The sequence below is a fragment of the Gavia stellata genome, chromosome 32 (assembly GCF_030936135.1).
Source record: "Gavia stellata isolate bGavSte3 chromosome 32, bGavSte3.hap2, whole genome shotgun sequence".
Classification (NCBI taxonomy): domain Eukaryota; kingdom Metazoa; phylum Chordata; class Aves; order Gaviiformes; family Gaviidae; genus Gavia; species Gavia stellata.
The window spans coordinates 1,756,710-1,780,009 of record NC_082625.1 but is presented as its reverse complement, the minus strand read 5'-3'; the positions used below and the strand labels follow the sequence as shown (position 1 = coordinate 1,780,009).

At 42.0% G+C, this 23,300-nt stretch overlaps 2 protein-coding genes across 2 annotated transcripts; one reads left to right on the top strand and one right to left on the bottom strand.

Moving 5' to 3' along the window:
* Positions 1 to 726: 726 nt before the first annotated feature.
* SUGP2 (SURP and G-patch domain containing 2) lies at positions 727 to 16,626 on the bottom strand. Its single transcript, XM_059831957.1, has 11 exons — positions 16,610 to 16,626; positions 15,895 to 16,016; positions 13,074 to 14,726; positions 12,019 to 12,136; positions 10,812 to 11,320; positions 10,493 to 10,604; positions 9,131 to 9,660; positions 8,164 to 8,228; positions 7,362 to 7,498; positions 3,846 to 3,966; positions 727 to 756 (listed from the first exon to the last, which is right to left on the bottom strand). Exons 2-10 carry the CDS (start codon positions 16,007 to 16,009, stop codon positions 3,846 to 3,848), a joined length of 3,360 nt encoding a protein of 1,119 aa, XP_059687940.1. The 5' UTR covers positions 16,010 to 16,016; positions 16,610 to 16,626; the 3' UTR covers positions 727 to 756.
* A 1,012-nt stretch (positions 16,627 to 17,638) lies between these two features.
* ARMC6 (armadillo repeat containing 6) lies at positions 17,639 to 23,300 on the top strand. Its single transcript, XM_059831975.1, has 7 exons — positions 17,639 to 17,783; positions 18,238 to 18,320; positions 19,051 to 19,621; positions 20,119 to 20,264; positions 20,849 to 20,980; positions 21,502 to 21,639; positions 22,507 to 23,300. Exons 1-7 carry the CDS (start codon positions 17,663 to 17,665, stop codon positions 22,717 to 22,719), a joined length of 1,404 nt encoding a protein of 467 aa, XP_059687958.1. The 5' UTR covers positions 17,639 to 17,662; the 3' UTR covers positions 22,720 to 23,300.

The following is a 23,300-nucleotide window of genomic DNA, read 5'->3' as shown; positions in this document are numbered from 1 at the left end:
TCTCGATAGAAGGCGGCTGCACGAGTGTTAAATTTCAGTTCATTGCAATTTTCCCCCTCACATCCTGTCTAAAAAAGGAATTTGAATTTAAAGGCAACAGTAAACCACACACATCAGTAAAGAGAAAGTTTTGCTGTTTGCAAGTCAGTACACCAAGAAAATCAGAGAGACAACTAATTCCTGGGATTACTCTTACATTCTGACCGGGGCACAACGGTTTTGGCGTTCATGGGGAAAGTAACGCTGTTGTGTATGGATTTAATGCACTAGAAGCCACATGAAAAAGTAACTAAGAAATGATTTAGTGGGTATTCTCAACAGAGACATTTAGCAGCACAGAACCAGAGGGACCTTCCTTCCCTTGTACGCTATAAAATCCTGCTTTACGCTACTATAACACTGCATAATCTCAATTCCACTTGTTAGTGCCAAAATGATGCATATCTCTTACAAATGGCCAAATTCACAAGCAAAACATTTAAACCAGAAATTGTTCAGTTCTACATTTATTGCAGATATTAAAAGATTAACAATGCTAACATGTTTACTTACACTAAAAAGAAATGTCAGTTATCCAATAACATAAGCATCTAATTGTTACTAGCTTAGCACTACTGCCAATTTGCACGGAACAGAAACTAGCAAATTGCTCTACAAGATTAATGGCAAAAAACAACCAAAAGACAGTAGACACACCACTGAAGTTAGTTAAAATGTTCACTGAAGCTTGCAGTCTTCATGGAAGAGAGCCTGGAACTAAAATAACAGAAAAGAAGCTAGTAAACTTTAAACAAGGCAATGCATCTGCATAACAAATGTTTCACATGTACAAGTATTTAAATTTTTCAAATCAGAGCTGCCTGCAAAAGCAGGTCAAAATAAAAGGAAATTCCTTTTGCAAAAGGAGTGTAAGGTCATCTCTTGGTAAAACAAGATAAAGTGGCAAACGGTAACCCACTTGAGAGCAACACTGGAATCTCAGCACCAGTGCTGCTCTGCTGATATCTTGTCCAAAATTAAAGTTTGGCACAAGAAAGACAGACCATACTACAGTCATCCAGGGTAGCAGATTAAGATTTTCCCAATGTTCACCTTTATTCTCAAGACAGCATTATACTGTAAATTGAATTGCACTCAGAAAGGATGGTACCATTTTCCAATCTGGATACCAACAATTTCCCCAGATTGGGTAAGCAGGTGTTTAACAAACGCACCCCGAATGGTACTACGCCCAACAAACTCGGGTTAACCAGAGCAGCGCAGAATGCTGATCTGGGGCTGAGAGAGTGGATTTCAACCTAGTGTGAAACTCCACTTTGCCTTGTGCCTTTCTGCAAATAGTGTAATGTATAATCAAGAATCCTTCCAAAATGTAAATGTGAAAGATGAGGTGAACTGGAAGTTTGCAGAGAAATAAAAATAGTGGGCAGCAATGCTGGCAGCTTCATCACTGAAACTAAAAGAAAAGTTAAACCCCTCTGAGTGGGTCGGAGAAATAAATCAGAGGCCAATATCGGTTCCAGAGTGGTATTCTAAAACAGACTGTAACTGATAGATCTCCTTTCCAAAAGGCTCAAGGTTTACACTGTGTAACTGCTAATTAGGCACAGGAAAGAGAGAGGGGCAGTGAAGAACACACCCAAACAGGAACTTAACAGGTAAGCATACACTGCCAAATACTGTAACTGATGATCTTTCAAGTAGCCTGTGCTCCAAAACATTTTAAGGATTTTAAACATCTCCAAGTAAAGCCTATGAGAAACGCCTGGGCTATCAAATGTCCTTAATCAAGCGTGACAACCAAATAAATTTATTTGTATTTATAGCCTTAATGCTTCAACTTCTTGTAACGTAAAGGTGAAGACACACGTGATGTTCATGGAAAAACAGAACTACCAGCATATTTTTCTATACCTGCCATCATAGTTTTATTTAGTGATTATGTGCTTCAAGGCAACTAAAACTGAGTGATCAGAAATTACACTCCGACATGATTTTGTTTCTCATGGTTTCAAAGACCCATACAGTAAAGAAAAAAAAACAAACCTTGCATTCATAAACTAAAACTGGTTGTTACAAGCAAGGAAAAGTTTGTTGCTACAGAATGAAGACACTCCCTTTCAACCAGCAGGGTTTTTAATGGAGAAAGAATATAATTTTATTCTTTAAACAGCAGGCACAGGCAAGTTGATAACTGAAGAATGCATTTTCTTACGTATTTGTCAGTTAGGAACTTGAGATGCTGCCACATTACTGTGGGGTGCTATTAGTGGTGTACCACAAGCTCTTTGCTCTACAAGAAGCATGGTGCAGGATGAAAACATCAGCAAGACAGCACTCATTCCTAGTAAGCAAAACATGCGTCAGCTCAAGATGAACTCTTTAAAGAGAATGTCAGTGAAGTAAGTTTTGATACTATAACATTCAAGTGAAGACTTTTGACTAGTTTTCGAAAGGTAATGATGGAGAATGAGTACACAAAAAAGTGCAATATTAAATTCTGTCACTTTCAGTAATCCAGTCGCAGATCCCTTATTGATGTGCAAGTCGGGAAAAGATGAATGATCAGACCTCGAATGTTTATTTGTGGTAACACTGCTAAATCTTCCATGTTTTCAGAACTGCTTCACCAAGCAGTTAGGTAATGCTTTTTGTTGAAGCACAGTAGATTAATCCAGTCTTCTCTTTCAGTAAGTTCTGGAATAGTCCCTTAAAAGTACAAGCTTTTTGTTTTATTTGTTGGGATTTTTCAATAAAAGCCTTCTGCAAAGCAAGTATTTTATAGAAAACAGAAATTACTCTCTAAACTGATGGTCTTATAAAACTGATGATCCACTTCCAGATGACTTCCGACTATCTGACTTCCAAGTATTTTCTTCAGTATTTTCTGCAGGCACATGAATTGCACCTGCTCATGGCTTAAACTTCTTTGAGAAGGAAAGAAATTACTCAAGAATTTGGAGAAGAGCTGCAAATTTGTGTAAAAACAAAAAGTACACTTAAAATATGTACTACTTGTTCATTACAATGAAAAACCTTAGCAGCTGAGGTTTTCAAGGAAGAGTTTAGTGTTCTCAGACTCAGATGAACTCAGTTATTCATCCTACACTTAAAGTCTAGAATCCTATACAAAATAAGCACACAGGTAGACTCTTCTTAAAATTGGTGTATGGAGGAAAGGAAACTGCTTTATGCAGACTCCAGAAGTAGATCAGAAGATTAGCCCATCAATAAAATGTAGTAAAATAAAATCTGAACTGCCTTGCAAGAAGATCTGAATTTGAGAAGATTCTTGGCTTCAGAAAGGATCAGAGCCAAACCAGGCTAGTCATATTTTTCACGTTGCTTATCCCGTTTTTTGGTAAGCCATCTCATCACAAAACAGGCAAACTTGGCCAAAGAGAGAGGTAAACAGGCACTTCCGAGAACAAAATCAGTTGTTTCTTCCTCAGAAGATGACGTCCAAGTTGTTAGCTTGCACAATTAAATACAAGACTAACTTTAATCTTGGAAAATGTTTTAATACATTAGTATTCAAGTCCACTACTATAGAACAAAGTGTTCTTCATACTGGCATACTCTGCCGAAGATCTTTCACACAGCAGCCTTTGCATATCCGTGCACTTTCTAGCGAGCGAGTCTCTTATGTCAAACCTAGGAAGTAAGATTTGGGGTAATTCAGCAGGTCAAAGCAGTTCAACGTAGGTCTGGATTTTCATGAAATGTTAAGAAGCCAGATATACTCATGGAAACAGTAATATTTTCTTGGTAAAGGAAGACTTAAAAAACCCTGGTATTTTAATGTTTGCAGGAATTCATAAACCAGATGTGTCCATTGCACATACCTATTTACTTGCTCTTTTCTGCCTGTACATTTGTATCATTCTTTGACGGAAAACATCAAATGCATCTTCTTTATTTTCTTCCCCTGCAACACCCAAGCCCTCCCCTGCAGAGGTAGCACCCCTAGGGAGTAAAATGAATAGTTAGAACACTCTGTTTCTGTTACATTTGACAATGTGCAGAAGAGATCTAAACAATAGCTTCTGACATAGACACAATTCAAGTGGAGAGTAATTCTGCTTCATTTAGGGGAGATGGGGAGTGGAGGCTTGGCAACTGGCATACCAGATCAACTATAAACCAATTCCCACCTCCCATTACACATGCAAATACCCACCAGAAGAAAACGCTCCTATGATATTAGGGGAGCAGTGAAGATACAGTCATCTAACAGACTGAATTCTTACATGAACTCTTGTATTAACCATTTTATTAATGGTAGATAGGCTCCTCTGTTGAAAATATGGTAAAAATTGCCTTGTTTTTTACATTTAAAAAATGACAGAAGTCAGAGACTTTGAGGAATGAGTAGGAAACAGCACATAACTCTGGATAAAGGATGAAATTTTTACCAAGAGAACATAATGCTGCTTGCTTAAAATTTCTAGCACTCAAAGCAAGCTGAAGTCTCGTAGGACACACACCATAGACAAAACCTGGAGCTCCTGCCCTTCCAAGAAAAATGAGTCATTAACTCATCTCTCTTCATCCAAACATGCCAACAGAAGCAGACAGGCCTCAACAATATCAAAACAACTTTCTGCCCTGGAAGTGGATGGAGAGGATGACCCACAAGAATGCAGAGATACAAATAATTAAAACCTATCTCTTTTTCCAGGCTGTGTGCATAGAATGTAGACATTACCAAGCTAAGATTAATGAATCCTCTGCCACAGGAATGATCCTCTGTGCCAGTTTTATCCTCCAAGTCGATTACATTAGTATTCTCTATTAACGATTTCATTATGTGAAGCAAGAAAATTTAGATTGCCCCATGTACTGAAATTGGGATTGCTGTGCTATCAGGGTAAAATCTGAGGACCTTAAGTAGAATAAAGAAAAATTATTCTTATCCAATTTCTGTAATAATAGGTCCATTTAAGCCAAGTAGATTGCTGTGCAATTCTAAAAGAATATTCACAGACTCTAAAAAGCAAACTCGACTTTACAGTCCACAGTAGAAACCCTGGGTGCTGTTTTTGCTTCTGAATGGTACAGAGTCTGTCTTGGCAGCTGTATGATCAAGTTAAGTTACATTTTAAATTATGGTTATAAGTAAACTCACCTAGAAGACCACCCGAAACTTTGCTTTTTTTCATCTTTTATAATATGACCTGTTTGAAGCAGACTCTCTTCATTTGCTGTTACCATTACACAACGGCTGCTTCATACTTCCAAACAGAAAGATTTTTTTTTTCTATTTACACCACAGCTCCTCTTCCAGATTAGTTTTAGAATAAAAAACCTAATCAAAGACATGAGATAATTACTCAGAGGAGGGTCTATCCCATAACAATGTTCTGCCTTTGAGTGTGTTTTGTTTGTTTTTTTTTTTTTTTAAACATCTCTTGAACTTTAGAATTGGTCAGACCCATAGCTGTGACAAGTTAGTTCTCAAGACAGGGAACAGCTCACAAGACTAACATGAAACTCCATTTAAAATTCCTGGATCCACCATTTCCATAAGGAGTCACCATGCAATTCATGTATCTTTTACAGTAACATAAATAAAAATCTCCTCAAACCTGCAAATATGACTTGCTTTCAGAGCCAAAGACAAGCTTTAAGCCTTCCTAACAAAAAAGGGCCTCAAATTCCTTTGTATTCAAGCACATCAGTTGTTACACATCAGTTTTAGATACCAGTGTTACATAATGATCAAGATATGCTCTACACTAAAATTGGAGTCTCTCCAATTATTAATCCATCCCCTTTTGCTCAGAGAATGAGATTGGGCAGCACGTGGACTTTTAAACAAGTCATCAATAGAAGAGCTGGTAGTTTTCAAAAGGGGAGGAAAAAGTAGAGGCTACAAGATTACTAAATGAAAAAAAATACCCTGCACTGTATCAAAGCAACTAACAAGAGAAAGCAAAATGTTAAATTGCACTGGTTTCATCCTCACTGAGATTGTCCCAAATTATTGTTCAAAGAATGACTTTGATAGGAAAGCAAAGAGAGGTGCAGTCCATGAAAATAATCAGTAATACAGAGTTCTCTCTACATTACGAAAAAGGTCAAGTTTCTGTAAGAGGTACAGATAGCAGTTATTCACTACTCTTTGGAGGTGTCTTTTCCAGAGTGACATAGCAATGGACTCAAGCTAGAAAAACTGTATTTTCACATATTAAAAATGCAATTAAAGATGGTCAGAAGCTTTTAGAATGTGGTGGGCTGTCAGACCAGATGCAGTTAAATAGCTCATGATTAGCTGTGCTGCGAAACTTGTGGCAGGAGCTACAGAAACAAAAAAATCACTCATATATTTGGTCCCAACAAGTTTTGAGGTTAAGAACCAAGGTTCTAACATTGGTGAACACAAGAGAGCTACAGGCGAAGTAAGCTGCTTTCTCGTTGTCCATTTGCTGCTGAAGAAGGAAATATGGGAAAAATAGCGATGGGCACTGGACCACAGGGAGCACTAAGGAAAAAAGAAAGCAAACAACCAGAAGTATCCCACCAACTAAAATGACCAGTACTGTCCAAGGCATAAAGAGAAAACAGAAATCCCTGGAGAAAGAAGACTTAAACCACAGACTACGTGTGTGGACTAGAAAGCTTGTCATATGGGTTGAGAGAGAAATAGTTTCTGCCTCCTTATTCAGTCAGGAAGTTGAAGGAGAATAATTTCTGCCTCCTTATTCAGCCAGGGAGTTGAAGGAGGTATATCCATTCTCCGTGCTGGCAGCAGTGGACACTGGATACAGCAACTTTAAAAGACAAAATGAAGATTCAAAAACGAAAGTATATTTTAAAGGAAAAAGCACACTTACCTTCTGGCACATGCACTTACCTCTTTCAGTATGCAGTGGAATGAATCCCATAATTAGAGTGAAAATCAATTTGTTGCCTGAACCTAGGAGTACTGTGTATGACATTCCTAAAGTCTATTTATATATTATGTACCTGGCATGTAGCAAGGAGATCCCCAGGATGATACTATGTGTTAAAAAAACCTAAATACACCAAACAACAAAAAACACCTCCTGAAAAACAAGGGCACCCATGTATCTTTAGAAACTAGTGTCCACACACTGCAGCATTCATGCTGCAGCCCTCAGTGATGTCAAATTGGATGGCAAGAAACAGCTACCTTCCAGACCAGACTTTGCCCAGCCTGGCCAGAAAAACGGGTGAAATCTCCACGCTCAACTTTGCTGAGGCCAGAAGCCAATGTCAAGAAGGAAAGAAAACACTGAACTGGCCACATCTAGGTGGGTTAGATAAACATAGTTACTATTAGAATCCCAGCCTTTTCCAGAGCTGTCAAATTTCTGTAGTGTGTTCCCATTACATACACTTTTACAGGCTCTCTGATTCCTTTTCCTCGTGTACCAAGGCCGTGTCCTTCTTGCCAGCCCATCTTCTGAAGCATCTGGAAACCCACATTCCTGTTGGTCAGTTTCTTGTGTGAAAATTCTAAATCTTTTGGTTTCTGTGGAGGGGAAAAACCAGAAGAACAAAGGGTTTTTTGTTATACAGGGAGATCATGTATTAAAAATCCCTCAACGCCCACACTATAAACTAAGTGTGTTTGAATTTCTGGATATACAGAAATATCTTCTAAGCAGCACTTCACTAGCTACATAGAAAAAGTCTATCAAAGAGTAAATACCTGCCTTACCAGTTTAAAAAAAAATAAATATTTCAGGTTCTCAAACTGTTTAATTACATTATTAAAATAGCAAAGAATACACCTTCGTATTTTAAAAGGTAGTTCTATTTTTTAATAATGAATACTGAATGATCTGATGACTGAATCCCTATTACAAATACAGAATCACATTTCACCAATTTTGGAAAATAACAACATATTTTCCAGACAGCAATGCACTGATTTTTTATTTTTTTTTTAAATAGAAGACAAGATTAACACACAGCTGTTCAACAGTGCTCTAATCATAAAATGCTTAATTTTTACACAGGTAGTTAAAAGACAACAGGAGCCATGGCTCTCCTCGGGTTTAGTCCAGTCTTTTTTAGGATCAGGCTTTTCATGTTTTAATTCGATTTTATGACAATGACACATTTTTCAGAGGCTGTCTCTTGTAAAGACAGTTGATTCTCAGAATGCAATGGCAAACCAGAAGAGTTCTTTACCTTCTTCTTCTTTGTAACTGGGCAACCACGAGGCCTATCATAAGCAATTCTGACAGGTTCATGCACTGCAAATCAAATCAATGACAAAATTCAGCTGTAAAGAAAAACTGTTTTAATACAGAACTCCAAAAGTACATCTCAAGTGGGACTCTAACTCAATGCCTTGGCTTAAAATCAGAACCCTCAAGGAAAAGCAGATAAAAAAAAATAAAAGAGTTTTTTCCCCTTCCACCACAAAAAAGGCAATTAGTACATGCATGTATTTAGTTTTGGACATATGATGCCAGCAATACACTGATGGATGATACACTATAAGGACTTTAGACCTTTCATTTCCCTGAGCTTCTGTAATACCCTGACAGAAAATTCAGACCGGACTGAAATGAGGTTATTGTACATCATTTTCATATCTCAAATGACAACCTTCACCAATAAAAATCATTATGCAAAGAAAAAACATCTGTTAAAGTAGCTGCAGAGCACACATAACCAGCTTTAAGCTACTTATCTCTCAATTCTTAGACTATCATGACCCACCCTGCTGTGGCCATGTTGACAAAATTTGACAGGCCAATCCAAAGTCTGAATGTATTTAGTCAAACACCCAAAATATGTTCAGTGCTATACTTAAGTCTGTTAAACCTTCCATACACTGATAAAATAAACCCCGCAAAAACTACTACTGTGAGTTTTTTAAGCAGCAGAGGATAGCGTTCACATATACTTAGAGAATATTTGAGGAATGATGTTTGACGCAAACTTTGCTATTGCACTATAATGCAAAAACTGTTACACAATTTATTCAGATTCTCCTTTGTCAGTTGAATGAACCTTTACAGTGAACATTGTATTCACTTCTGTATTAAAGAAACTTGATACTCTTAGCCAGTAACAGTCAGTAACAAAGTACATAAAAATCAGGAATTCTGTACTGATACCTACAAAATATCTTTTAAGTAACATTCACCTTTTGGTTCTTCTATGAGGCAAATCCTTTTAGATGCAGGAATCATACCAACTTTCAGAGACTTGCTGCTGATTCGTTTGCGAGGAAATAGGGTTCCAGGAGCAGGAGTTGATGCCTGTGTCGACAGATTTGGTATAGCACCATCAGATGATGTGGCTAGCTGCATTTCACCTGTTGAAATTTCCTCTCCTGTTTTGGAAATCATCTCTTCAGCTAGGTTTTCCACACTTCTACCTGCTGAGATGTCATCCTCTTCTCCCTCCTCTGCTTGCTCCATTTCCATCTCTTCCAAAGGCTGGGAGATATCCTCCTCAAACTCAGCCTCCTCCTCATTATCTTCTTCCTCTTCTTCTTCTTCTTCTTCTTCTTCTTCCTCCTCTTCTGAAATATCCAAATTTCTCTCTTCAGGTTTAGCACCTTCCCCAGCATCAGTTGCTTCTGACACAGCACTGAAGTTAATAGATGGACATAACTCATAGACTTTCATTCGGTAAAATTTGAAAGCAGAGCTGTTTCGATCCTGTAGAAACCTGAGCAAAAATTACAGCGAAAATAGTATCAGAAGGAGATATTCTTTAGCTATCACGAAGTACGACATTAGAAATAAATATCTTATTAATTTTTTGAATGGTCATTCCAGGTGTGTTTTTGTAGAACTGCAGGATTCCCCAACAATGCTTAGTAAGAACTGAGGAGAATGATTGCTGTTCTTACAGACTGCTTTTTATCAGCACTTCTCAAACTGTGTTGTAAAGAATTCAGTACAATTATCTTCAATATATAGATGGAGAAACTAAGACAAGATGTTAGCTCTGGATGACCCAGCAGGCAAACAGCAGACCCCAGAACAGAATTCAGGTCTTCCAAATTTCAGTCGTACAGTCTATGTGGAAATAGGTGTATTGATTCTGAGAGACAGAAGAGATAATAGGGCTGTGTTTTTGCTGGCACAGTATGACTAAAACAAAAAAAACCTGTGCTAATTTACACTAGAGCACTTAGGCCATTGTAATCAAAGCCTCACTTAAGAAAAACAGCAAGATTGAAAATGCTTTGGCAGAACACTGTTTGAAGATGCAAGCTGATTATTTAAGATATAAAAGAAAAAATACATATATCAGTGCATGTACACATTTGGGAGAAGTGTTTTTCTTTCTTAGGTATTTCAGATATTCACCATTAATGGAGGTGCTGAGCAGGACAACAGGGAGTGTTGCTCAAAATCCTCTGTTCCTAAACATATTGAACAAAAGCATACATCTCAACAAACAATAAAAGGAAATATCTCTTTAGTAATTGTTTAGATGTATTTTGATTTTTCTTATTGGCCCAGTTACACAGATAAATGTGCAGGTTACTCACCAAAGGTCTGGGTTATCTGCACTGTTGTCTATGCTGAACTGCTCAATTTCTGGTCCTACCTGAGCAACAAACTTGGCAAGCTTCTCAGCAGTTTCCATTGTTTTAGCATCCACTGCAAGAAACAGAATGCTCATTATCTACAGCTTCAAACAAAATCTGCATCACTGGAAGGTCAATACAGTTGAGAACTATCTACTTGAGCAAAATAAATGATTTTTAGAATTTCCAGCAGAACTTCCAGCAGAACTTTTCAGCTTTCTATGCAATTCTTTTCTCATATAATTTACAATTTAAAATCTAATCTTGAATCTTCACTTACCATCAGGAAACTGAGAGGACAACGGTGGGAAAAGTTCAGGTGGTGCTAATAAAACCTCAGAACCTGCCCTTTCTTCTGCTGGCAGAGAGACCTCTGAACCGGTGGCACATTGTGAGGATGACGTTGTATCAAGGGAAGAAGGCTTCTCAGGCAGGCTGGTTTCTGACACAGAAGGCTTTGACTGAGCTGAACCTTGAAGATGCTTGTCTTGGTGCTTCAGCACTGTACCAGCTGAAAGCACAGTCTGTGTCCCTATGGTTGCTCTCCTCACCTTCCTTCCTCGAACACCATGTTGTGCGATGATTCCAAGCCTTTTTCTTTTAAATAACCTTCTCTTAATACTTGCGACTTTCCTGGCATACAACATGGCCCTGACTGATTCTGTTGCAGATTCTTCTAGTGTTCTGCCCTCGCCACCCGCTTCCTTTCCAGATGATGTCCGCCTTTGCATCTCCGATAACTTCAGCCTGTAATACTTGTATTCTAGACTGTCTTCATCAGACAAGAACCTAAATAAAAATCATATAAATACAATGAAAGCCTAAGCTGAAAGCACAACTGATCTCAAATTCTCAGATCAGAAACTCAGTAGCAACTGATCCTTTTTTCCAGGGGTCTACACAAATTGCTACATTAACCTGCATAGGTTTTTCTCAGAATAATAGTCAACTCCGCTTCTGAAGTAGTAAGTAAAGAACACTAAGCAAATTAATGATGGAGGGTTTTGACATAAATCATTTGGCTAGTAATTAATCAGCTATGCTGCAATTCAGACATGAAGAGATGCTGTCATATTAAAAGATCATTACACTTGGAAGTGTCTCAGCTTTCCTTTTCCGACATTATTCATAGAACACTAGATCCATAAGTCTATTACCTTACTGTATGTTTACATTAACTACATTTGCTTACTATTTTAATCTTGTAAATGTGAATTGCTTTTAACATCTTGTATTTGGATTGACATACAGTCATTATTGACAGATCAAAAGGAATGTGGTCTACTAGACAAAACAGAAGCAACAGGACAATTTCTAGGGATAGCAGGAAGTATAATTAGCTGAGGAAACATTTTCAAAAAGTCTGATTAAATATGAAATAAGCTTTGATCTGACACCCATTGAATGAAATACTGAATTTAATTAAATATATTCCAAATATCTTCAGCAGAGAGTAGTATTAGGACATACTGTTCAAACACACCTACCAATATTCAGGACAGTTCTTTTGAGCATTTCTCTCTTTGGCAGTCAAGGTTCCCGAAACAATGCTATTCACTAGCTGTTCAATGGTCTCTACAACTTTCCGATCAGCTCGCTGTGGGGCTGTAGAAAGAAATAAAATGGAGTCATTATATTATTCTCATCAACAGAGTATCAATATGTCATCTTTGTTATCCTCTGACACACTGACATTTGCAATTTTTCAACATATTGATACAAAAAAGTCTGCACTTAATACTAGAATAAATTAAGGAAACCTCAGAAACCTTTTGACTGTTTTCTCAAGTCAACTTAGATTCTAGAACACTTTATTATGAGAAGCACTGCGGTTTAAGAAACTTATCCTTTGCCATCCTGGGCAAGTTAAACCATCCTTTAAATGGCAATTACTTATTGCACCAAAAGGATTTTGTGCAAAATAAGTATATTTGAACAGCACTCTGAAGGGGTGAGTTCCAAGTTATTAGCCATTCAGCATCAGTCTGCAAGACCTCCCTGCCAAAGTATCTGAAGTTCAATTAGGAAAAACCAGATGTGGATAGTAATGAGTAAGAATGCTTTAGAGAGGATGAACTAGATGGCCGAATACGGTAGAGGAGACAGTATATAAACAACTTTGAAGAAATATGCCTGCATCTGATAAAAGCGGTGATGGTAACATCTCCAACTTTGCTTATATGCAAATACTTACTCTGTGATGTAGCCCGTTACAGCTGTGGTCCTGGCCTCCCTACCTCGAAGTTGTGAAGCTGGAGGGTAGGGCAGCTGAAGCCGCCAAGGGCGCAAGGTGAAAATCCTAGATTTAAAGTATAAGCACGTGCAGGAGAGGGGAGGAAGGAGACATGCTTTCATCCACAAAGCTGAAAGCGATTGCTACAACAGATAGTATTTACTACCTGCCTCAGCACTGCTAGGGATTTACATGGAATACCCAGAATTAGGCATTCCTGACCTAGTGAAACCATAGAAATTAAGATAAAATGCTAGCGACAAATAAAGAAACTATACAGCGCAAAGTATCTTACAACAGTTCACTCACTTTTAACTTTTGTGTCAGGAGAGGGTTTTTTAAGCTGTACTGCAGACTCTGGTTCAGTTTTTTTCATCTGAATTGGATAGCCACTTTTCTCCAACCAAGCCTTCAAGTTTTCAATGTACTCTCTTCCAAACAACGTTGAATCATCGAAGTTTGGGAATAGTGTTGGTGCTGGAGCCATTTCCTGGAGCCCTACGGCTTCAAGTATTTTCTCTTGCCTAAAAACAGATGCTAACGCAAAGGTCTGACCCAGAAGTGCTAAAGACTTACGACAAAGAGAAACAGTGGTCTCAAAAGCACTTGCCATTTCTCTTGGATTACCGAAACCGCTCGTCTTAATGCTTAATTCGTAAGCGTTGCAGGCCATAAGCAGCGGTGTAACACCTTTTAGGAGGCGGTCTTGTAGCCTCATTATGTATTTATCAAAAGGTTTTATTATTTCAAAGAAGCAGTTCTTTGTTTTCACAGCACCCTTGTCCAATAGCATATTTAAAAACTCATTGTCCACTTTGGGAGTTTTCAGAGCAGCATGTTGTAAACTCTTGATAGTAAAGAAACAATAATCTCTGTGTTCTGGCTTTAAGGAGCATTTGAATGAAGCAAGCATTTTTGCACAGGTTTCTGTCTCTAGCTCAAAGAGAGCTCCAAAGAGCCGGGAAAATTCTGCATCATTTTTTATTGCATGAAAGCCAGCCCATTTTATAATTTCTATTCCAAACGTTGAAAAAATGTCCGATTTGTCCACAAGGTCAAAATTGAGATTTCTGAAAACATGCGCAGGCTTTGGGAGCCTGAGAATAGGTCTCTGGGTTGTTATAGTTGGCCTCTGATTAGGTCGGGGAGGCAACTTTTGATTAGGGCGCTGGATGGCCACCGGCCTCGGGTTAGGTCGTTCAGCAGTTTCTGGCATTTGATCAGGCTGCATAGCTGGCTTCTGATCAGGGCCTGGTTGCAGTTTTTTAGTGTTCCATTTCTTTAGGGGAGTTTTGATATCTCCTTTGAATACTTTAGTTTTAACAGCACCCCTTGTAATACGTTTTCCTCGCAGAGCTCTTCCCCTGCCAATGTTGCCCCTCCGTATTGGGGGTCGGAACTCGCTGTCAGATTGAATTCCAAAGTCCACATCATACTCCTGATTTTCCATGTTGCCGTATTCATCTTCCATGAGTCCCGGTGATCTAAAATCACCTAAAATATCCGAAGAACTAAAATCAGTTTCATGTGGTCCGGTGGATTCCCAGGCGTCAGGAGGGCCATAGTCCTGGTCATGAGAAGCCAGGGCCCCATACTCCCGGTCATGGGAAGCTGGGCGTCCATATTCCCGGTCATGGGAAGCCGGGCGCCCATACTCCCGGTCGTGAGATGCTGGGCGCCCATACTCCCGGTCGTGCGAAGCTGGATGCCCATACTCCCGGTCACGAGATGCCGGGCGGCCAAATTCCCGGTCACGAGACGCCGGACGGCCATACTGTTCATGGTAATAGTTATCTTTCCTTATGAGAGGACTAGTCGATCTATAAGAAGGTCCTGGATAGTCATCTCTAGGGTCTTCGCTCCAGTCATCATGTGGATGGTGCTGGGCATTGTCATGAGTATATCTTCCATCGTCATGAAAACTGTCTTCGTATCTTGGTCTTGGGACTGGCCTTGAATGAGCTGTAATGATAAAAACACAGAAACACCAATGCACTACAAGTAGTATTAAGAAAAAAATTTAATAAACACATTTAGACGCTTCCAAGAGTCAACACATCAAAACTTCTGAAGAACAGTACACATATCTAACTTCACGATATTCCCATTTGCTTTCTCACGTGCGCTGAATAATTCATAATAAGCAAAAAGCAACAAATGATTAACAATGCCTAAACACACATGACCAAACAATTTATTAAAAACTTCTACTCTCACAAAAGCTAAAACACAAGTTCTGCTAAAAGCCCCACTTTCTACTTGCTGTCAACTTTCTCAGTCTAGGAGGATGCTAATGTTGTGCTCATAATGCTTCTACTCAGATTTCTCAGAAGTAAAACTATCAAAAGCATGCACTTTCTGTTTCCTCACTGAACGTCAGAATTCCACAGTCGAACGGAAGATCGTATTTTCTACAAACTCATACACAATTATCTAAGATAACACTAAAGCCAGAAATACTGGAATTTCCTGCAAAGCATCCAAGAATCCCTACTCCTTAATTCCAATAGTTAAATTCAGAAAGTAAAGAACACTTGCACAAATTAAGTATTTAAAATAAATGGTTTCTTTGGAGCTTATACAACGTTAAGAAAACAGAAGAGATCTCATTTTAAAACTCTCAATTTCCTATGAATGTAATCCAAGTTATTTTTCTAGACATTTTAAATATCAAATTTAAAGGATAAAAGAATTTGCAGATCGTGTTTTGTATACGTTCACTAGATCAATGTCCAGCTTTTAGCTTTTTCTCCAAAAATAACACGAAACACAAAGACCCAAAGGCTTCAAATACACTCCTACATTTATTTAACTTATCAGATATCAACAGAATTCCATCCTACAGCGATGTCTCTGGAGACCTCCCTGAAATTGGACCCACTCTCTGATGCAGCCTGAACAGAATTCCTTTGTTTGAAATTCATTTTTTTGCCTGGAATTTGCATTCCACATTGCAATAGTGTCAGTCATACCAAGCTATTAGCCTCTTAAATAAAAATGGATGTCGAAAACCACCAGCACAAGTCCACGTTTGAGGCAAATATACGTAAATGGAAGGCAAGAAATCTAACATAGCTGTTACCAGAAGAGCTGGTGTAATCCACGGCACGTCATGCCCGGGCTTCATTACCTTTAAAATGATGGATGGTGTCCTCTATGGCATCGCTCCGGTCCATGCGATACCTTTTAACTTTGTCCTGCACTACAGCATCAAACGTCTCCCGTGTGATCCGCCGAGAGGCCATTTTTATCCTGTAGCAAAACAGCACAATGCCGTCCCTGACCGGGGCACGGACGCTGGGGAAGGTCCTCCCGCTGCCCAGCCGCTAACGCTGCCGGCACCTTCCCGGCGCCCCGGGCCGCCAGCCGGGCTCGGCCCCGGCGGATTCCCCTGAGCACGGCGCGGGGGTGCGGGCAGCTCCCTCCCCCGGTTCCCCGTGCGGGGCGGCCCAGCCTGAGGTGAAACGCAGCGTGAGGGGGAGCCGCGGCCGTTGGCGCCTCCCGCCTTCCCACCCCTCACCGGGCGACCCCCGGCAGCTTGCTGCCCACCGCCCGGCGCTGCCACACGCGCAGGCACCGGGAGGAGGAGGAGACGCCCCCGCCCCGCCCCGCGGCCCGCCCCCGCCGGGAGCCGGCCCTGCCCTCACCGAGGCGGCGCCCCCCGCCCCGGTCCCGCAGCCTCCCCGCCACACGGGAATCTCCCAGCAGCCCCCGCGGGACGCTGCTCGTCCCCCTTTCCGCGCCGCGCCTGCGCAGTGCGGGCCCTGTCCCGACGCACGCGCGGCCTCCTCATCCCCTCAAGGCGGGTGGTTTCGGGGTAGCGCTACATTGGCGCGGGCCGGTACCAACGGTGAGGGTGCGGTCCCGGGCCGACGGACGGCGCGGTAAGCAGAAGGGGAGCGGGCGGAAGCCACCCGCAGCCTCCCGCTCTGTCGGCGGGGCCCGGGGCACCCGCTGCCCTGTAGGCCCGCTTCAGCCAGTCCCCGCGTAGTGCGCATGCGCAGAAGGTGGCTGACCGCATGTGTGTGGCGAGGGAGCACGTTACGCGGATGACGCATGCGCACTTGGACGACCCGGGTTCTTTTTCGCCCCGCGTTTTTTCGCGTGAGGGGGATTGGCGTGACTTTTTGCATTGGTGCATGCGCAGTGAAAGGGCTGAGCCAGCGGAGGGCGGGGCTGGGGCCGCTTGTGCCCGCCGACTGTGTACGGCGGCCGGGTAGGGCCGGTCCTCTCAGCCCGCTGCTCTTTGTCAGGCGGGAGGAGCCCGTCGGGGAGCGGCGCTGCGGGCGGCGAGGGACGGAGGTGGGTCCTGAGGAGAACCGAGGCTCGTTGTGCGCCCGGGAGCTCCCCCAGTACCTGCGCCCGGTTCCTGGGCCCTCTCCGGGGCGGGCCTCGCCGAAAGACTGAGGGGTGGGCCCGCCTGGGCGGCCGGGCCTGCTGAGGGGGATGCGGGGATGAACCGGGCCCTGCTGTGGGAGGGGGGACAGAGGCAGGCCGAGGGGCTCCGGGCTGAGTTAGCCCTCGAGTGTGTGGGGTCTCGGGGCTGTGTGTGTCTGGGCAGGCTGCCCGCTGTGCCCCTCCGGCCGGCGAGGTGCAGTGAGAGCCGTGTCACGGTAACACACCCATCTGCAGCAGAGCAGCAGTGGCCTCCCAGTCCAAATCCTGGGCCTCTGAAATGCCTCTTTATTTCTTTTAATTGGTATGTTTCTGCCCATTAAAAAAAAAAAAAAGTAATTTCTTTGACCATATAATTTTGGTTTCGAGTTCTTTGCTTTTGTTTTGGAAAAGAGCACGTCACTTCCTTTGTTTCTGATTAACCTTAGAAGGTTTTGCACCAAAACTAATTGTGGGCTATCTTAATGACAGGACGAGGAAGCAGTTTATCCCATTGCAGTAAAATGGGATCGAAACAGATTGCACAGGAAACATTTGATGATGCAGTGCAAGAAAACATCACAGAATTTGAAATGGATCCAGAAGAGGCTGTGAGAGAAGCTGTGCAGCAGTTTGAGTCCCAGGGTATTGTAAATTTATCTACTTCTGCAGTTCAGGTTATTGCAGACTGAGGTTTTACATATCTCAAAATTTAAGAGAACCTACATGCAAAGACTGATCATCCAGTATTGAAAAGAAGCCTTTGTGAACTGGAACATAGACACTATTAATGCTAACCTAGTTTCACAAAGTAATTATGACTGAAAAACTGCTTTAAGTGAAGCTGCAGAGTGCAATTTGGTGAATGAAATTGAATTCTTTTTTTTTTTTCCCCAATTGACATTTAGCTAGAATTGATGCTTTGTTCGAGGACACGTTTGACCATTATAATTAGCCAGAACTTTGGCAACCTTTCAGCATCTTTGTGCATTGATCCACGCTTTACAATCAGTTTATCTTTGTTCACTGTGGTTAACTTGGACAAATTTTACGTAAGCTCCTGTAACTAATATTAATCTTGTTTCTGTTTTCCTTTTAGGTGTTGACCTAAGCAATATTGTGAAAGCTGTGCGGCAGCCTGCCTCTGAAAATGGTCAAAAGCAAAAGCATGAAATTTTGCTGGTAGGAGCACAAACCTATGTTGTCTTCTAAAGATCAGGGTTATATAATAGTTTAAATAATAGATGAAGAATAATGAGACATGCCTTCTATGTCTGCCTCTATCCCATTTCTTTGCGAGCTCTTCAACAAGCAGTTAATCCCATCTGTTCTCCAAACTAGGAGTAATATAAATGTTCAAAGAGCTATCTTTCACTTTTCAGTGGAAGTATCTCTGTAAGTGCAAAATGCCGGTATTTCCTGCCTAGGAAATGCAGAGACTGCCTTTCATAACTTCGAAGCAAATTCTGCTGTTGTCAGGTAAACTCAAATCGCAGAAGAACTTTAATGAAAGAAATACAAGTAACCTAAGCTGTTATCTAGCCCTTCTGAGGGTAGATGAAAAGATTGAATGCAGTCCCTCACCAGCAAGAATATAAAAATGCTCGTGCACACCGCTGAACCCTGTGAAATGTGCTGATTGGACCCAGTTCACCCACTGCTGGTCAGACTGGCGTGCACTGATGGCGTGAAAGGGATGGCAGAAGTACAGAGAAGCCCCCGTACTTCCAAGGGTCTCGTGCACGAAGACAAAATGCTGCTCTTTGAGACAGCCGTTTCTTAGATGTGTCAAACTAATTTTGAATTTAAAAGAAGTCTATCATTAGAAGTAAACAAATTTGACTGACTATAAAGAACTGCTCTTGTTCCTTCACAGCTCAGGTGGAAAATTAACTCTTGTTCTCTTCTTTAGACTTTAGATTCCCTTGGGAGAGCTGTTGCTGATTCTGATCTCTCTGGGATGGCCGAGCAGCTAGTGGTCTTCACTGATCAGTGCAAAGAACAGCTGGCTTTCCGCTACCTGGCTGGGCAGAATGGTGCCTATCCTGTGGTATTCTCTGCCTGCCAGTTGGCTTCAGGAGACAGAAATTTGATGCTGAAAGCCTTTTATACTCTGTCTGCCATCTTGGACGGGCAGCCAGACCTACTTGACTCCGCTGGCCAGGATCTACTGCTACAAACTCTGAAAGAATGTAGGGAGGATGCGGAAATGACGCTGGCTGGGATCCGATGCATTCGGCATGCCTGTCTGAAACACGAGCAGAATCGTCAGGACTTTGTGAAAGGTGGGGTTCTCCCACTTCTGACTGGAGCTATAGTCCAGCACGGAGACAGTGCCGATGTCGTCCGAACAGCCTCCTCGGCGCTCAGGATCATGACGTTTGATGATGACATCCGCGTGCCCTTTGGTCATGCTCATGATCACGCCAAAATGATTGTGTTGGAAAATGATGGGTTAAGAGTCCTCATTGAAGCTGCAAAAGGTAAAATTAACCCCATGACCATTGATCCTAATTTTGAACCCTCTGTACTTTCTTATCTCAAAACTGTGCTTTGTCGTAACTTGAAGCTCCCCAGAGATGATTCAGAAATTTGCCACTAAAATGATGTTTAATTCTTTTGATGAAATGTGCCCCGAGAGAGAGAAAAATAATATGACTGCTCTAGAGGCTATCAGCAGCACCAAGGTGACAGTTATCAGAGCTATTTGTCAGCCTGTCTAGGAAGTATTTTACAGCCCAGTGTAAGTTTACAGGAATGTTATCCCTGCCGAGGTGCTGCATTCTGGCCAAGGAAAGATACGGTCTCAGTCTAGATACAGGGTGAATAGGATGTCATCTGTGCTGATGTGTTTTAGTATATTAAGGGAAATTCACTGTTTTCTGTTTCTTTTTTTTTAAATGAAGCAAAGTAAACCGCCTTGATTGTGCAGCACCCCTCCTTCCTCATAGTTACTCCATTCGTCATCTCTCCTCTGCAGCATTCACAGATAATTCCAGTGTTCTCAGTGAACTCTGTGCCACCCTTTCTCGCCTGTCTGTCAGGAATGAATTCTGTCAAGAGATTGTGGACCTTGGTGGCTTAAATTTTATGGTGGCTCTCCTGGCTGACTGCATTGACCATCCGGTGAGCGATATAAAGTGTACTTGGGAGTGGAGGTAATGCAGCAGGGCATGCTTTTCAGTTTAAGGTCCTGGCTGTGAACAGGCCTTAGATTATGCGTTATTTTAGGTGCAGTTAGGGTTGAAACCCAACCACTGATCACTATATACCTCCCTATTTACGGCCTTATGCACAGAACTAGGTTACATGTGCTCTGTCAGATAAGAATGTAGTAATTCTGAGCCCCTTGCTCATAGTTAACTTTCTCTGTCCTCCCCAAGCAGAACTCTGTTTGCTCCCAGAAAAGCTGAGCTTCTGGTTTTCCAGCATTCTAGCTAGAAGAGATTCAAGAGGATTTAGGTGCTCGAGTCCCAGAGGGTTGATGTTTGATTCTTTAAGCTTCTTTGAAAACCTCTGCCAGACTAACAAGGTTCCTTATTACTGTCTAGCAAGAAAGTGTGTCTGAGATGTGAGTGACTGAGAATAGTGTTGCTTTTCATAACTGGGAATTACAACTGTTTGACTGGAGTTGCTGGGGTGTGTTCTGGTTTTAAGCCTGTAAAACTGTCTCTGCGGCTTTCTAAGCTGTTTCTTCTTGATGAACGCAGGACGTGGTGAAGCAGGTGCTGAGCGCCATCCGAGCGGTTGCGGGTAATGACGACGTGAAGGATGCCATCGTTAATGCTGGGGGAACGGACCTCATTGTGCTCGCTATAAGCCATCACCTTGCCAACCCTCAGGTACACACCTAAGTGGCTGATGAAGTCCCACCGGGGCTGGGAATGGAGATCAGGTCTGGGCTGCATAACATAGCTGTGTTATCTCGTCTTGCGTCAGGGAACAACCCACAGCGTTGCTCTGACTTGTGATAAACAGCTTGTGCTGAGAGCAGATACACTCTAAGTACAGTTGTTAAATGATTGCAGCTGAGCAATGTATAAAACCTTTAACATCCAGTTGTTGTAGCGTGGTTAAGTGCATGCTTTGGCAAGTATTTGTGTAAATGTAACAGTATGTCCACTTTACTATATCAGGGTTTTTTCTTGTTCCTGAATCAGATGGATACTGGATACAGTGTTTTACACCTCTGGGGTGTAAAACGTGGTTTATGTGCCAGAGAAGCAGGATGTTTCAGTGGAAGAAATTAAAAAAAAAAAAAAAAAAAAAATTAAAATTGCCAAAAAGGGAAAGAAACTCCACTTTTTTTTTCCTTAAAGCAACATTTTCAACCAATGAGTGTCTCTTCCCTTTTGTCTTGCAGATCTGTGAGCAAGGTTGTGCAGCCTTGTGTATGTTGGCTCTGCGCAAACCTGAGAACTGTAATGTCATCATGGAAGGCGGAGGGGCGTTGGCAGCTCTTCAGGCTATGAAAGCACATCCACGAGAAGTGGCCGTACAGGTATTTGCCTCAGAGCCCTTGATTGTTTATTCAGGATTGGTGTTGGCTGTGTTCACTGCTTCATTGGGATTTTGTCCTTTGTTTGACAAATACCAAAAGGTTCTGAGTATGTTGGGAATGCAGGACTCCCTACATCTGTCACCCTGATGTGATCAGAGCAAAACTTAGTTTGGGTTTCAAACCCACCTGAATTCAGGTTCAAGCAACTGTGGAATGCCATGCTTCTCTTCCAGGCATTACTTCTCCTCCTCCTCCTCCTCCTCGGAAGAGCAGGAGGAGGATAGGCTCTTTCAGATCCAGCCTGTGCTACCATGTTATCTGTCCTATAGCAGACATTGCCATGTATTCTCCAGAGTCGAATAAAACACCTGCCTGGCAAGAAGTAACCTCTGGTTTCTCATGCAAGTCTCAGTAGGTCCTATGTCCACTTCTGTGCTCTCCAGAATATTAAAATATTGTAGAAAATATTTTCAGAAAATAGCAGTTTAAGCGAAGTGCCAGGGAAGGTGCCTGGAACAGCATACAAGGGGGTGGAAAAGCGCATCTGCTGTAACTGGAGAATTCTGCCTTAGCATTATTTAAAGAAGTAGTTGGTATTGCGTGGCTGGTGTCAGAGATTTGCTGGTGTTCTGATAGAAGCAGGAGATTTTATTGTCTAAACCTCAGTGTGAAATAGCAGCCATACTTTTGCCCATGGATTTTATTATTCCAGGAAATAGTTCATTGCTGTCTACGACACCTCCCATCTGGTTGCCCAGAAAAGGTTCTTTAGTTGGAGGTAGATCCGCTTTGCATGTGCCAGCATCCTACACGAATGATATTTCCCTGCAAAAGACCCTAATATCTCTCAATTACCTCTCTCCTCAGAAACAGGCTTGCATGCTGATCCGCAACTTGGTCTCCCGGAGCCGGGACTTTTCTCAGCCCATCTTGGAGATGGGAGCCGAGAACCTAATAACAGAAGCTCGTGCAACACACAGGGACTGCGATGACGTGGCCAAAGCTGCGCTGAGGGATCTCGGCTGCAAAGTGGAGCTCCGAGAGCTGTGGACAGGTCAGAAGGGAAGCCTAGCTCAGTGAATCATCGCTCCGCTGAGCAGTGGAGCTTCAAGACATCTATATACATGAAATCTAAGGGGGGAAACAAAGTGGCATGGATTAATTTGCAATTACATTGACCTGGAATATCTGAAGCAAATGCCTGGCTTGTGAGGCTGCAGTGAACTTTTTATTGGGAGCTACAGCTGAAATGGCTTTATGCATTCACAGGCTGCAAATCAACTCTGTGTAGTAATCATTCCCCGAATCATCTAATGCCTGAAGATGATCTGCTCCCCCCTGTTGTTATGTATGTTCCTTGTGTGCAGAATGGGGCTGCTCCCACATGCTCTGCTCTGTACAGCAAGAGCAAAAGTGGATCTTTTCTGGTAGGAGTTTGGTACGTACCGTGGCAGCTGGTTCTGATTTGTTCTTCTGCTCTCTGCCGATGGAGGCTTGCAGCCTGATCTGGTAACGGGATGGATGAGGAGGAATCCCATCATTTGTGAATGTGCTCTGTCCTGTTGTACTGTTCTACTAACTGTTATTTTATTGCTGACCGTATTCTGTGTTGCTTCTTTGTTTTGGATTTTCAGCCAAGATAACATTTTAAACAAAAGCAA